The sequence below is a fragment of the Jaculus jaculus genome, chromosome 5 (assembly GCF_020740685.1).
Source record: "Jaculus jaculus isolate mJacJac1 chromosome 5, mJacJac1.mat.Y.cur, whole genome shotgun sequence".
NCBI classification, from domain to species: Eukaryota; Metazoa; Chordata; class Mammalia; order Rodentia; family Dipodidae; genus Jaculus; species Jaculus jaculus.
In genome coordinates this window covers 130,479,076-130,492,285 of record NC_059106.1, presented here as the reverse complement: position 1 = coordinate 130,492,285, position 13,210 = coordinate 130,479,076, and the positions used below count along the sequence as shown (strand labels likewise).

Genomic DNA, 13,210 nt, shown 5'->3' with positions numbered 1-13,210 from the left:
GGATCCAGGTTCAATTCTCCAGTACCTAGGTAAGACAAGGGCACAACCATGTGGAATTCATTTGGAGAGTCGAGAGACCCTGGCATACCCATTCTCTGTCTCTGTCTGCCCCCCTCTCTCTCTGTCAAGTAAATAAAGAGAAATAAAATTAAAACTAAAAAAATAGGTCACATCTATAGGATCATTGAGAATGAAGTATTTTTAGCAAATATAAAATAGTCATTCAAATTCTACGCGGTAGATTTGGCTTGCGACATAACTTGCCAACCTCAGGCCTAAGAAAGTCTTAATTTTTGTTAGCTAAAAGTCTGTCAATGTCAAGTTAAAATTATACCTCCTGGCCTCTCATACCGGACCTGTGAGCTGTAACAGAAAATCAACATTAAAGGTGTGACCGAAGTGAAACAGGGTAAATGGGGTAAATCCCAGCAGCTGTGGAAATCCCAGCAGCCCAGCAGATGAAAACGGTTTGCTACTATGTTTCCATGTTAACAGCCCTCTTCGGTTTCCCTTTCTCTTATCTTTACTTATCTTCGGTTTGGCTCCATTGTCTACTTGAGAGGGTGCTCTCCTCTTCAGGAAATAGAAAACAGAAAACTTACTGACTCTTTGGCTCTTTAGGTAGGAAGCCCAAGGAAGTATTCTGCTTAACCTGTCTTGGTCACATACCCACTCTCTGGTAAACGTGGGTGGGTTGGGAATTGGTGGACAGGGAAGATGAGAAGATCCGTGGTGACTCAAGTGTAGGGCAGGAATGCTGATGAGGGGGAAAGGGGCAGAGTGTTAATTCCTTGGCCGGAGGATGAACTGGAAAGGTTTCCTCCTGCTGAGGGGAGAGACACACATGATCATAGTCTGATGTGAGACTTGCTGTTAGTGATGAGGCCCCGCGCCCCCATCCTCTATATGAAATTTGGGTAGACATTTACACGCTTTTTTGTTTGTTTTTCGAGGTAGCTTCTTGCTCTGCTCCAGGCTGGCCTCGAACTCACTGCGAATCCTCCAACCTCTGCTTCCAGAGTGATTGGGATTACAGGCGTGAGCCACCAAGCCGGCCCCGAGCTACACGCTTCTGATGAATGAATGACTCAGCTCTCCCAGCTGGTTGTGAATATTCTTTCCTCCCTCAAGGGCCCAGAATCTTAACCAGCTGCTTTTCATTGTATTCACTGGCTTCAGGTGTTTTTCTTTTAGTGGGCTCCCCTTCCTCTCCACGCACCATATAATACCCTTTAAGCCTGGGCCGGAGGACTGAGCTGGAGGCAGGGCTGGGCGCGCAGTCAGCTGAGGTCCCGACTCCACCGCGGTCAGGGGCGCCTGCTCAGGGTGACCCGCGTGGCCTTGAGGCCCAGGCTTTCAGGACACAAGGTCGTGGCCGGAGGCCGGGCGGGGGCCTGGCGGCGCGTGTCGGCACCGAGGAGAGCCGGGAGCCCGGTCTTCGTCCGCCCCTCGGGGCTGCGGCTCCAGACCTGTCGCTCCCTCCTCCCTTCCCCTCCCCTCCACGCCCGGCGCGTCCGCCCTCCCTCCCGCGCGCGCGTCTCGTCTTTCTGTCTCCTCTCTCCCTCCGTACTGGACGGCGCGGGTCCATTTCCGGACTCCGGGAGCGTGGGTATCGATCCGCGCCGGGGGGGAGAGGGGTGTGCGCTGGGGCCGCCGCGCGTCGCCGAGCCCCGGACCTCGCGCGCGCTCGAGCGCTCGGCCCCGGTCATCCTCGTCGGCGCCGCCGCCGCCGCGTCGGGGCGCGCGCTCGCTCGGAGCGGTGCGGTGCTGCGCGGTGCGGGCGGACCCCGGCCCAACATGGCCGAAGTGAGCATCGACCAGTCCAAGCTTCCCGGCGTGAAGGAAGGTAGGGCCCGCCGGCAGCGCTCTGTGTCGGGGGAGATCTGAGGACGCCTGCCGAGCTGGGCTCGGCCGCGGGCGGAGGGTAGGGGGTCGGGGATCCTCACGTGCTGCACCCGGCCTGGGCTGCTTGGGGCTGGGGGAGGCCGGGCGCCGCCGCAGCCAGCCGCAGCGAGAGCCTGGGCTGATGCTCAGCCCTCAGGGACGCTCGCGAGCCCGCTGCGTGTGGCTCCAGGCTCCTAAAGTCGGAGGCCCAGCCGAGCTGGTTGAAGGCTGTCGGGCTGGGGAGCGGCTGACGTCCAACTCCGTGTGGAACCTTTGTTTTGAAACATGACTCTTTCCCTCCTTCTCTCCCCGCTTTTACCAGCCCTGCATCCTGGTCCTGACTTCCCCACCTTCCTCTAGGTTTCAAAGTTTGGGCTTGGCATGGCCCTTAAGTGGGCAGAGGCGAAGTAGGTCTCTGTCTGTCTGTCTCTTTCCCTCCCTCCCCTCTTCCCTCTCTCTTTCCCTCTTTCTTCTCTAGCCACCTTCCTCTCCATCTCTCCCCTCCGTCCTCTATCTTCTTCATGCCTTCACTCCTTTTTCCCTTCCCTGCTTCCCTTCCCCAAAAAACATTAAGAACCTTGCTTCCCTTCCTTTTGTTTCCCGGGAATACAGTCTGTGAGAAAGGGGAGCCTTGTGACCTTGATTTTTTTTTTATTAAATTTATTTATTTTTTTATTTCCCCATATTGATGCCCAGGAAAGTGGATTGAGTCGCGCTAGCGTGGCCTGGTCAACTGCAAGTAGACCAACCTTTCCTTGTCTACAGCAGATGCCCTGAGGCCTGATTTGTTTTGTTTGTTTCTTTCTTTGGGTGTTGGACACCTTGGGCTTTAGCTAACTGGCTATCCTTACTTATAACCTGGAAGCACCAAAGATCTTGACTGCTATTGACTGGTACTAGGACTTTCAAACAGCCGCCTTTGTTGTGGGTACCATTTGTCTCACCTGTGGTTTGTGGCCTGCGCTGTCTTGGGAATGTGGAACTGGAAAGAAAGATTTTGCTTGTTTAGAAGTGTATGTTTCATTGCCAACTTTATTTGATGCAAGTGGTCTAGTTCAGGCCAACCAAGAAATTCCTTATCCCACCCCTCAACTAGTGACTACTTGATTATTATTATTATTTTGTCTCAGTGTTTCCCAAACCTAGTGACTAGTAAGTAGTCACTGATTTTATGTCCAATTTAATGGGCTGCATCTGCCCTGTTGTTCCCAAAGTTTGAACACCCAAGGCCAAGACTTCAATAATGCTGTCTCCACCTAGCCTGGCTTTGGGTAAGACTGTTCTCATCTTGCTGTCTTACTCTGTTCATTGTGAAGACGATGGACAGTCTTCAGTGATAGGATAGGAAGATGAGTTTTACCTCAAGAGTCTGAGTCTTAGCAATTGTCTGGTGGTTCCTTCCTTCTGAATATGAGGGAGGGAAGGAGGGAGGAAGAGAGGGTGTGTGTGTGTGTGTGTGTGTGTGTGTGTGTGTGTGTGTGTGTGTGTGTGTGTGTGTGTGTGTGTGTGTTGCACCTCTTAAGGAAAAAAAAATGCTTTCTTGTTCATGTTCCTTTGATAGTAGATGAATTCAAAACAGTCTGGCCTGAAGAAAGCCATCAGTCATTCAGTGTGTGCTGTGTGCACCCAGCCTTGGATCCATATCAGTGGCCTGGAAAAAAGATGTAAAACTAATATTCGTTCATATTCTGTATATGCATGCATGCAAACTACTTTCATGTTGTCTAATACACTGTCAATTCAGTTTTACATATTCTGATAAAATGATACGGTGTGGCTCTTCACTCATCTTTGTTAAATTGAGTATTTAACACATTTATTTTGAAGGAGGTTGTGGGTCATTTTTCTTTCTTTTTTTTCTTTTTTCCAGTCCTCTCAGCAACAAGAATGGTGTATTTACAAGGACCATCCTTGCAGTGGCAAATGTTTGATTAGGGAGGTAGCCCAGGCCTAGTAAATTATGTCTTTTTTTAAATGTGACACTTTTTAATTGTGGCCCAGTTACCCTCTAACAATAGCTTTGCCCTAATTAAAGAGAATAAAGCTGGTGCCCTTAATAGAAACATGCACAAACTTTTAGACTGTGGTAATAACTGAGACTCCAACAAGTACAAGGGAGTAAGGTAGTAACTTGCTCAATATTCAGGCTCAGATTTTTGAACGTTCCTTAAAAATATCTCTATCTCTGTCTTCTCCACTTTTTAATTTAAATTTAAATTTTTTTTGTTACATTTGACATCACGGGGTAGGTTTCAGTAGACTGAGAATGCAGTGAATGCCACTTCCCACTGTCTTTCAGTAGAAGAGGTTGGAACACTCTGCCCTTTGTTGTGACCATACTAAAGAGGTCATGGGTAGTGGCTGACACCAGGGTAATGGATTATTTGAAGATCTTTCCTAGATTAAAGTAATTCTTGCCTCTTTAGTTTTTATGAAGGACAAAGAGTTTCAGTACTGGGAAAGGCCTATTTTTAAACACCTTTCCACATGCACAAACAACTGTGGCATAGTGTATACCTCAGGAAATCTCTCCAACTAGGAGACAGAAATTTGAGTTCTTATCAGTGAAAGGATTTAAGTTAGTTAAATGTCAACTTGCTGTTCTTGCTGGTTGAAATGTATTGGAAAAATCATGTTGGTCTTATGTTGAAAAATCTGACACCTTGTTTTTCTGTCCATTCAGCAGTTCATCAAGTCTTGTCCATTTTTTTTTTGTGTGTGTGTTGTTTTGTATTGTTGTTGTTCAAATGGCAAGATTCACCATTCCCAGAGTTGGTGAATTCTGCATGCATGCGTGTACCCATTCATTATGTTTATTTAAAATCAGGCCACCTTAGGAGTAACCTATGTTTTGAAGTTTAGTTGGCTAGCTATTTTGTGAACAAGTTCTTTTTTTATAATAGTGAAAAATAGCCAGGCATGGTGGTGCATGCCTTTAATCCCAGCACTCCGGAGGCCAAGGTAGGAGGATTGCTATGAGTTTGAGGCCAGCCTTAGACTACATAGTAAATTCCAAGTTAGCTTGTACTAGAGTGGGACTCTACCTAAAAAAACAAATAAAATAGTAAAAAAAAAAAAAATACAATGCAGTTTTAGAAATGTCTGTAGGGAATCCTACATAGAAGGGAGTGATTGATTTTAGGTGTAGAACACCTAGGCCACATACTGAGGTAAGTTAAAGTGATGGTGTACATTCAGAAATTCAAGATGAAAGATAAAAGCATGTCTGGTACAGTAAGCTAACTCAGTAGTCCTTGATAGCTAAGACTTACTGCCTGGATAGTAGGAAGCTAGTATGATGTCACTGAGTCAGTATTCATAAAAGATGTGTATTATCTGGGTTCATGGTGAGTTTGCTTTCCTTTTTTCATCAGAGTTCCACAGCAGTTTCTGTTGTTCTCATGAAACCTTGATTATATCTTCTTGAACTGTGTCTTCTCTTGGTTTTCTTTCCTCATCTGGCTTCATAGCTGTCATGTAGCTAGCAAATAACAGATATTTCATTGTGTCAGTAACTGAATGAAGAAATGGAGAAAGGACTCCATTTTAATTTTGTCTCATGTTTAATTTATGTACACATGTCTTCTATGTTATATTCATCTAATAGATGTATAGCATCGAAAATAAAGAGAAGCTGGGGAGATGACTCAGCAATTAAAGGCACTTGCTTGCAAAACTTGATGATTGGGGTTCTCTTCCCCAGTACTGATGGAAAGTCAGTTGCACAAAGTGACACATGCATCTGGAGTTCATTTGTAGCAGCAAGAGGGCCTGGTGTGCCCATTCTTTTTCCCTTCTTCCCTTCCCTTCCTTTCCTCCTTTTCTGTGCTCACAAATACACATTTTTTAAAAAGAAATAGTTCCTTGCCTTCTATCATAGCCTTGGAAGTTATTATTAGAATTCAGTTACAGTAAAAACATTTTCTTCAAAGTAGTATCACATAGTTAAGGAGCTAAAAGGAATCTTGATACAGATTTAAAAAAATAATTATCTGCTAATTGCCATATAGCATGTGTGGGTAGTACTGTGTATATTAAAATAAAACTTCTGGGGTATGTGGCAATGACCCTGATCACAACTTGAAATACATGGGTTGTAAAAGAAAATGTTTTAATTTAATGGGTCAAGGGGACACATACCTGTAATCCAAATACTCTGGGGGCCGAGGTAGGAAGATCATGAATTTGATGCTAGATTGGACTACATAGTGAGACCCTTTGTCAGAAACACAAATAAAACAAATTTTAAATCTTATAAATATAAACTCATATGTGTACCAAAAATGTCCCTTGCCTAAAGGAGAAAAAAAATGCTGTAAGTTTTTTGTTGTATGTAGGCATGTAAGATTTCTCTGAATAAGTGAAAATTTCCCCAAATAGGTATAATTTTGTCTGTGTAATACATACACAAACACACACACGATAAATTACAGGCACTGATAGTTTTCATGTAGGAAATTATATAGAGCCCACTGTTACTTGAGGAAAAAATAGAGAAGAAAAACATTAAAAATTATTGGTCCATGAGTTGTATTAGGGGAAACTGGTGAGCAAAAAAAAAAAGGAAAAAATAATTATTGGTCCAGGCCAGTTTCCTCATTTTCCATGTGAAAACTTTTGGTCCAGAGTCAGGAAATCAGGTTTATTAGCTAAGAATTACCACTTAGGGGCCTAGAATTAGACAAGTTAACAGTTCAGTCTTCCCTCCTATATGCTTTTTTCCTCCTGCCTTCCTTCTCCTTTTTTCTTATAAATAGTTTTGTAGATACATAGAAATTAGTTCTGAAGTGCTTCATCTAATATTATTGTTAAAGACACACACAAAAAAAGAAAATTGTGAATGGCAAGACTCAGATTTTCTAAGGTGTTATTTTCAGTATATTGCATATCCATAACTGTGAAATTTCGTTTCTGGTTCAACAAAAGAATTACTACTTGAATCACAAGAAATCTTATACTTGCCTCAGTATTTTTCTGTTTGAAAAGCCATGCAGAAAATTGCATATCTTTCCTGGTATACTCAAACTTCAGGAAGGGACAGATATTTAAGGAATTGAAATCTAAAACTTATTAGGGAAGTTAACTCAAAACCATAGATCATGGTCTTTTCTTACTTTTTGTATTTTTGAGATAAATGAATTTTACTTCAGATACCAAAAACACGTTCAGAGGTAGGCATGTAAGTGCCTTTGCCTGATGACCTGTTAAAATGTGTCCTGTGCTTCAAAAATAGAGAATTAGGATATCCTAGATCTTTGGTTTGATGATTTACAAAGGGTAATTCATTTTATATTCAGAAAGATGTTTATTTAGATGTTTGCATTTAGAATGTTCCACATGCTTGAATTTAAAAACTACTGGAAAGAACGTCTCAGTACATGACATTTGTTTTTTGGTTTTTTTAAAATTTCATTTAAAAGTGTGCGCACACACACATATACACACAGGTGTGTATATATGCATTTGGTAACCATATACTGTCATAAGAACTGTGAAAACTTTATAATAGACCATATTGTTGTATAACCATTCTTGTTTATATGTCAGTTTCTTGCTTCCCCCCCTGTATTTTTCAGTTAAATTCACTGACATATAATTTATATACAGTAAAAAATCATTTTTTATTCTATAGTTCTTGAGTTTTGATACTTGTAGTCACAAGAGTTTATAACCCTCAATTCTCACCTCCTTTCCCAGTTCCTGCCAGCTAGGCACTGATTTGATTTCTGTCACTTTAGTATTGCCTATCAAAATAGGATAACATAGTAAATATTATTTTGAACCTGATTTTTTTCTTTTTGCATAGGGTCTGATTTTTATGTATATTACTGATTATTTTATTTTATTGCTTGGTAAGCTTCCATTTTATGTCTATACTTCAGTTTCTTTATTCAAAGACTGATGTGGATGGTTTTCAATTGTCAAAAATGAATATTTTGTAGTATGTAAAAGTTACATGAACTTCAAATTGCAGTGTGTAGTTTTATAGGAATAGAGCCATGCTCATTCATTTCTGTTTTTTGATGGCTGCTTTTCTCCTAAAGAGGTAGATATGAGTACTTGTAACAGAACATATGACCCTGTGGTGCTGTCTTGTACTTTAGGTAAATAAACCAACAAATAAATACATATTCTTTGAGACTGCTTTCAGTGAAACCTTAAGAAAACTGCTTTTTGATATTGCAGTTGTCAATATGAACGCTAAGTCATAAAACTTCATTTAATATAAAGCACAGGGTTTTAAAAATGCTTGGTGAGTGTTGTACCACGGAGCTACATCCCTAGTACCATCAGATCTAGTTTCTAAATCTTTTGCTTTTATTTTTTAGCTTATTACTTAATAACTGTCTCTGTTCAAAATCCATTATGGGCATTTTTAGATGAGATGACTTCTGAGAAATTGGCTGAAGCAGCATAGGCCAGTTTCTCAGCAAACTGTAAAAGCTTGTGTAGTGAACATTTCTATTTGTGATGAATCTGCTTAGTGACAAATAACTAGGGCGTCTCCATTGGATGTTTGACTTTTGCTTTTCTAATGAGTCATAAAGACTGAGTCAATTTCCATTAATTTTACCCTAGGACTTATAAGTGCATAAAGTAAAAGTTCTAATAATTTATGGTTTTCTCTTTACTGCACCCCCATCAACAAAATTTGTTTTATTGACTATTGAAGACAACCTATGATTTTTTTTTTTTTAAGTATCACAGTTGCTAATATTGAGTGTACTAGAAATATTGAAATGGAGAAAGAAAGAACAGACTTAAGGTCCTGGCACTCCCCATCTACTAGCTATTTGCCTTCATGTCTTGGTGAGCAGCTCCTTTAGAAAGGACTGTTCAGTATCAGTCTCTGCATTCATTCACAGATCACTTTCTGGCTTCTACAAAATGTTCCCTATTTAGTCAGTGATAGCTGGAATCTGAGTTGCCACTTCTGCTTCTATTGTTTGCCCAGATGTCTGTGGTCTGGCCTCATTTTAAACTGGGCTTTATTGTTTGTGCCAGGCATTCTTTTTGTTGTTTTTATTGTGTTCCCACAAAATCTCTGTAGAGTTGATCTTTTACAAAATGATTAACTAAAGAGGACAATGCTGGAATAACATAAGAACTAACATGCCTATAATCCTAGCACTTGGTGGTGGGAATTGAAGGTCATCCTCATCTACATGATGCTTAATATCCTTGGCAAGATGAGACCTTCCTTGTGTTTTTATTTATTTATTTTTTTAATATTTTAGTGCTGGAGAGATGGTTTAGTGGTTAAGGCACTTTCCTGCAAAACCAAAAGACCTAGGTTCAATTCCCCAGGACCCACCTGAACTAGATACACAAGATGGTGCATGCATTCATTTGCAGTGGCTAGATGCCCTGATGCCCCCATTCTCTCTGTCTCTTTCTCTCTCCATCTGTCATCTGACATGTTCTCTCACAAATAAGTAAAAGTAAAATATTAAAAAATATTTATTTACAAGGGGGGATAAAGGGGGTGGGGGAGGGAGGGGCTGGCAGACTGTACTTGAGTATGGATGTATCAGCCCTCTTTTTTTTTTTTTTTTTTTCCAGGTAGGGTCTCACTGTAGCCCAGGCTGACCTGGAATTCACTATGTAGTTTCATGATGGTCTCAAACTCATGGTGGTCCTCCTACCTCTGCCTCCCTGCATCTGGCTTTACATGGGTACTGGAGAATTGAATCTGGGCAGTTAAGCTTTGTGAGCAAGTGCTTTTAACCACTACGCCATCTCTCCAGTCCAAGAGACCCTGTCTTAAACAAAACCAAGTAGAAATCTTTGGGGTTTCATGTATTTTTATTATAAAGTTTACCAAAATTCAGTTTTCCTTTAGTTAGCTTTTTTCTTGTTCTCAATCTGAGGGTTTCTCTATTTAGTCTCCAACATTGTTGAGTGTAGTTGTTGAACTAATTCATGTACTGGAAGAGGGATCAGAAATGCAGATATTTCTGATTCTTACTTGGCAGCATGTATTACAAGTACCATTTTCTTTTATATTTTAAAGTGTAGACTACTCTGAATTGACACATTTTTTTGCTATGCATCTCTTCAATAATTGACCTCCTCCTAGAATTATTTTGCAATATTGGGTTTAGCTTACATCAGTTCATTCAGTTTGACATATAACCTGAGTACAAAGCTGGAGTCCAGTTGAGAAACATGTTTATGAAGGGAATTACTTTGAGCCTAGATTTGTAAGACCTAGTTTTTGTATCTCCTTTTTTTTTTTTTAAACCATTTATTGGCTGCAGCTGCTCAGATCAGCATCTCTTGGTTCCAATTCTTTTATCTGTTCATCGGAGATATTTATTAGGTCAAATACATGGGGTTTCATACAGAAACATTTTGTGAAAGGCTGTGGTATACATCTGGGTGCATACTATTGCTCACGTGTTGTGTAGATACTCAACTTTGCCTTTTTCTGCTATCTGTAAAAAGAAGCTTCTCCAGATCTAAAACGAACCCAATATGGCACTGGGAGAGAGGGAGAGGGGGAGAGGGAGAGAGAGAGAATGGGTGTGTCAGGGCCTCTGTCCACTGCAAATGAACTCCAGACACTTGTGCCATCATGTGCATCTGGCTTTCATGGGTACTGGGGAATTGAGCCTGGGTCCTTTGGCTTTGCTGACAAGTACTAAGCCATCTCTCCAGCCCTGTTCCTATTTTTTAAAATTTATTTACATTCTCCAAGGTTACTAGAAATGTGTGTAGAACTCTATCAAATAGTTACCAAAGTGGGATTTTGAGTTTTATAGTACATGAGAGCAAAAACCTAAGTATATCTTACTTTGTCCACTTGTGGTTTTTGTTTATAGTAAAAATGTAAATGTTGAATATTGATTTTTTTTTTTGAAATGAAAATTATTTTATTAATCCTAATAGAAAAGAATGTGCTAGCCAAAGTAGCTCCCTGCAGAAGAGAAATTGAAAGTGTAAATTTCTGACTCAGGGCTAAATAGAACTCAACAGTCACTACTATTTAAGGGACCTCTAGTCATATGAAGCCAATGAAACAAGATGGTTTTCTTCCCCTGGTAAGATGGGTTGGATATGCCCTTTTGGGTTTTAGTGGGCACCACTGGGTTTACTCCACAGAGGTTTTAGGGGATGAGTGACTTTTCTTTCTAGGCTAAGGCAAACAGAGAACTGGCTGCCAAACCATCTGAGGGCTGGCTTAAGTGCCAGGAAAAGTCCCCTTCAAAGAGACAACAGACAGATGGAGTTTCTTCAGGGATACACGTGGACTTAAAATAGAGCAGATGCTTACCATGAGTATTCTTAGAGAAAGTATGCCTTGGACAAACTAGTCCCTATTGCTTACATGGTGCTGTTTATTCTTTTGAGGATTCTGGCTAGCAGTAGTCTCTTTGTCATCTACATGGACGATGTGACTGTTTCCATCCAAATAAGTTAGCAGAACCTTTAAAAAATAGGTGCCTTCCACTGTTCATGTGCTTGTTGATGGCTATGTCTCTCATATTACACATGTAACCATGTGTAAGTCAGTCAGAGTGGTAGAACCAGAGTTGATTACCACCATCTGCCTTTTTGTGTGCTAGGTATTCACACAAGATCTCATGGAACTAGTGTCTGCTTGGAGCACCATAGTCACTGTAAGAGTTTCATCTTTTATCTCTTTAATGTAGGTTTGATAATCATTTATGTTTAATCATGAAGTTTTGTCTGTATCTGAAAATGAAAATTTTCATGTGGGACTGTTCTTGTTAAACTTACTTTTGTGATGGAATACTTTAGATACCTTGTGAGCTCACATTTGTTCTAAAACAGATTACACATGCAATACGTGAACATTCTTTTAAGGCAGGGAAGAGAATTTAGGAGGAAAATGGTAAGTGTGATTGTCATAGTCATTTGAAATTCACAAATACATATATTTGCTAGTTAGATTCCAAAGTTCTTGGGAAGTATTTGATTAGTGTTGAATTAGCAGTGTGATGGGCTTACTCAGTAGCAGTTGTGTTTTAAGAGTTTAATTCTTTTAATCTAGTTCCCTTTCCAAGTTGAGTTATGTCAGTTTATCTCTGTGGTTGCTTCATAAATGTAGAATGCCTCTTGTCTTGTTCACCCTGCTGAAGTTAGCAAAATTACTGTCAGCTGAAGGGCTAAGCACTTGAGGTTAAATTAGTGGCTAGCAAGAGTAGTGTTCCAGAATCTTGGGTGTCCATAGTGGCAAGTGGTAATAAAACCGTTAAAATATAAGTGTACTTCCATGTGCTCTTGGTCACACACACACGCCAAATACACAGATAGCGATAGTGGTTTTAAATCTTTTCAACCCCAGTTCAGCTTCACTGAATGATCCAGTTGTCTAAATTTGCACTTCCCTGTTCATTTTACTAATTATTGTCTAGAACAATGTAATTAGTCCATTCATTGTCAAAAATAGTGGCCACCAGCACTGGAAATGTGGGTCATGAAACTGAGGAAAATTGAAGCTTTAAAATTCGGTTGAAATTAACTTTGCAGTACGCACAGGTTACTAGTACAGTATACAGGAAAATAACTGTGACCCAAGAGTATAGAAGAACATTTAGATGTTGTCATATTTTAAGGACATCATAAAATCTTAACTAGTATCTATTCCATCTAATATTGTACCTTTCACTTGCTGCTTTGAAGGAACCTTAGTCACTGCTTCACATGATGGGACTAAAAGAATGGAACTCAAACATCAACTTGGTGGGAACTCTCATTTGTGGGATTTTACCTTGAGTAGATTATGGGATGTTCTTTGAGTAGAAGGCAAGTTTAGGATGTTTTGTTGTATAGCCCAGGCTGACCTGGAACTCATGGGTGATCCATCTGCCTCAGCCTCCTGAGTTCTAGGATTATGGGAATTTGGGTGTTTTGTATCAGTATGTGCATCTATATTTCCTGAGAGTAAACAGGACCTAAGCTTTTTCTTTTCTTGAGTAGTCTGCTTCGTTATTGCTGTCTACAAAGGCTTGGACTTCATATTATTAACACAACTCCATAAAGCTTACACCTGTCATAAAGGCAGCTTGTGAGGCTGTTTTTCTTAAAGTTATTTATGGAAAGCTTTATTGCTTTCCAGCAATGCTACCATGAGACGGCCCTGCTTCTTCACTCAGCTACTTTGCCCTCTTAATTTTCTCTGTTGCTTTCATCCCCAACCATTTCTCCTGACAGATGTAAATTTCTGACTCAGCTGTTTTTCTTTTCCAGTGTTTCCCAGTTACTCTGTGGTCTCTGATAATGAAGGAGATGGCCAGTGATGTTGAAGTGTAGTGCTTCTGGTTTAATGACATAGTTTCTCAGCATTTTCAAAACCCAT

The 13,210-nt window shown here is 40.7% G+C and overlaps 1 protein-coding gene across 3 annotated transcripts in view; it reads left to right on the top strand.

Moving 5' to 3' along the window:
- The first annotated feature begins 1,741 nt into the window (after positions 1-1,741).
- Positions 1,742-13,210, top strand: part of Ccdc50 (coiled-coil domain containing 50) — a 70,984-nt gene continuing 59,515 nt past the window's right edge. For all 3 annotated transcript variants that reach the window (XM_004654263.3, XM_045149295.1, XM_045149294.1), the window contains exon 1: positions 1,742-1,846. In XM_004654263.3, the coding sequence (XP_004654320.1) occupies positions 1,798-1,846 (49 nt within the window). In that variant the 5' untranslated portion in view covers positions 1,742-1,797. The remainder of the gene's footprint in view (positions 1,847-13,210) is intronic.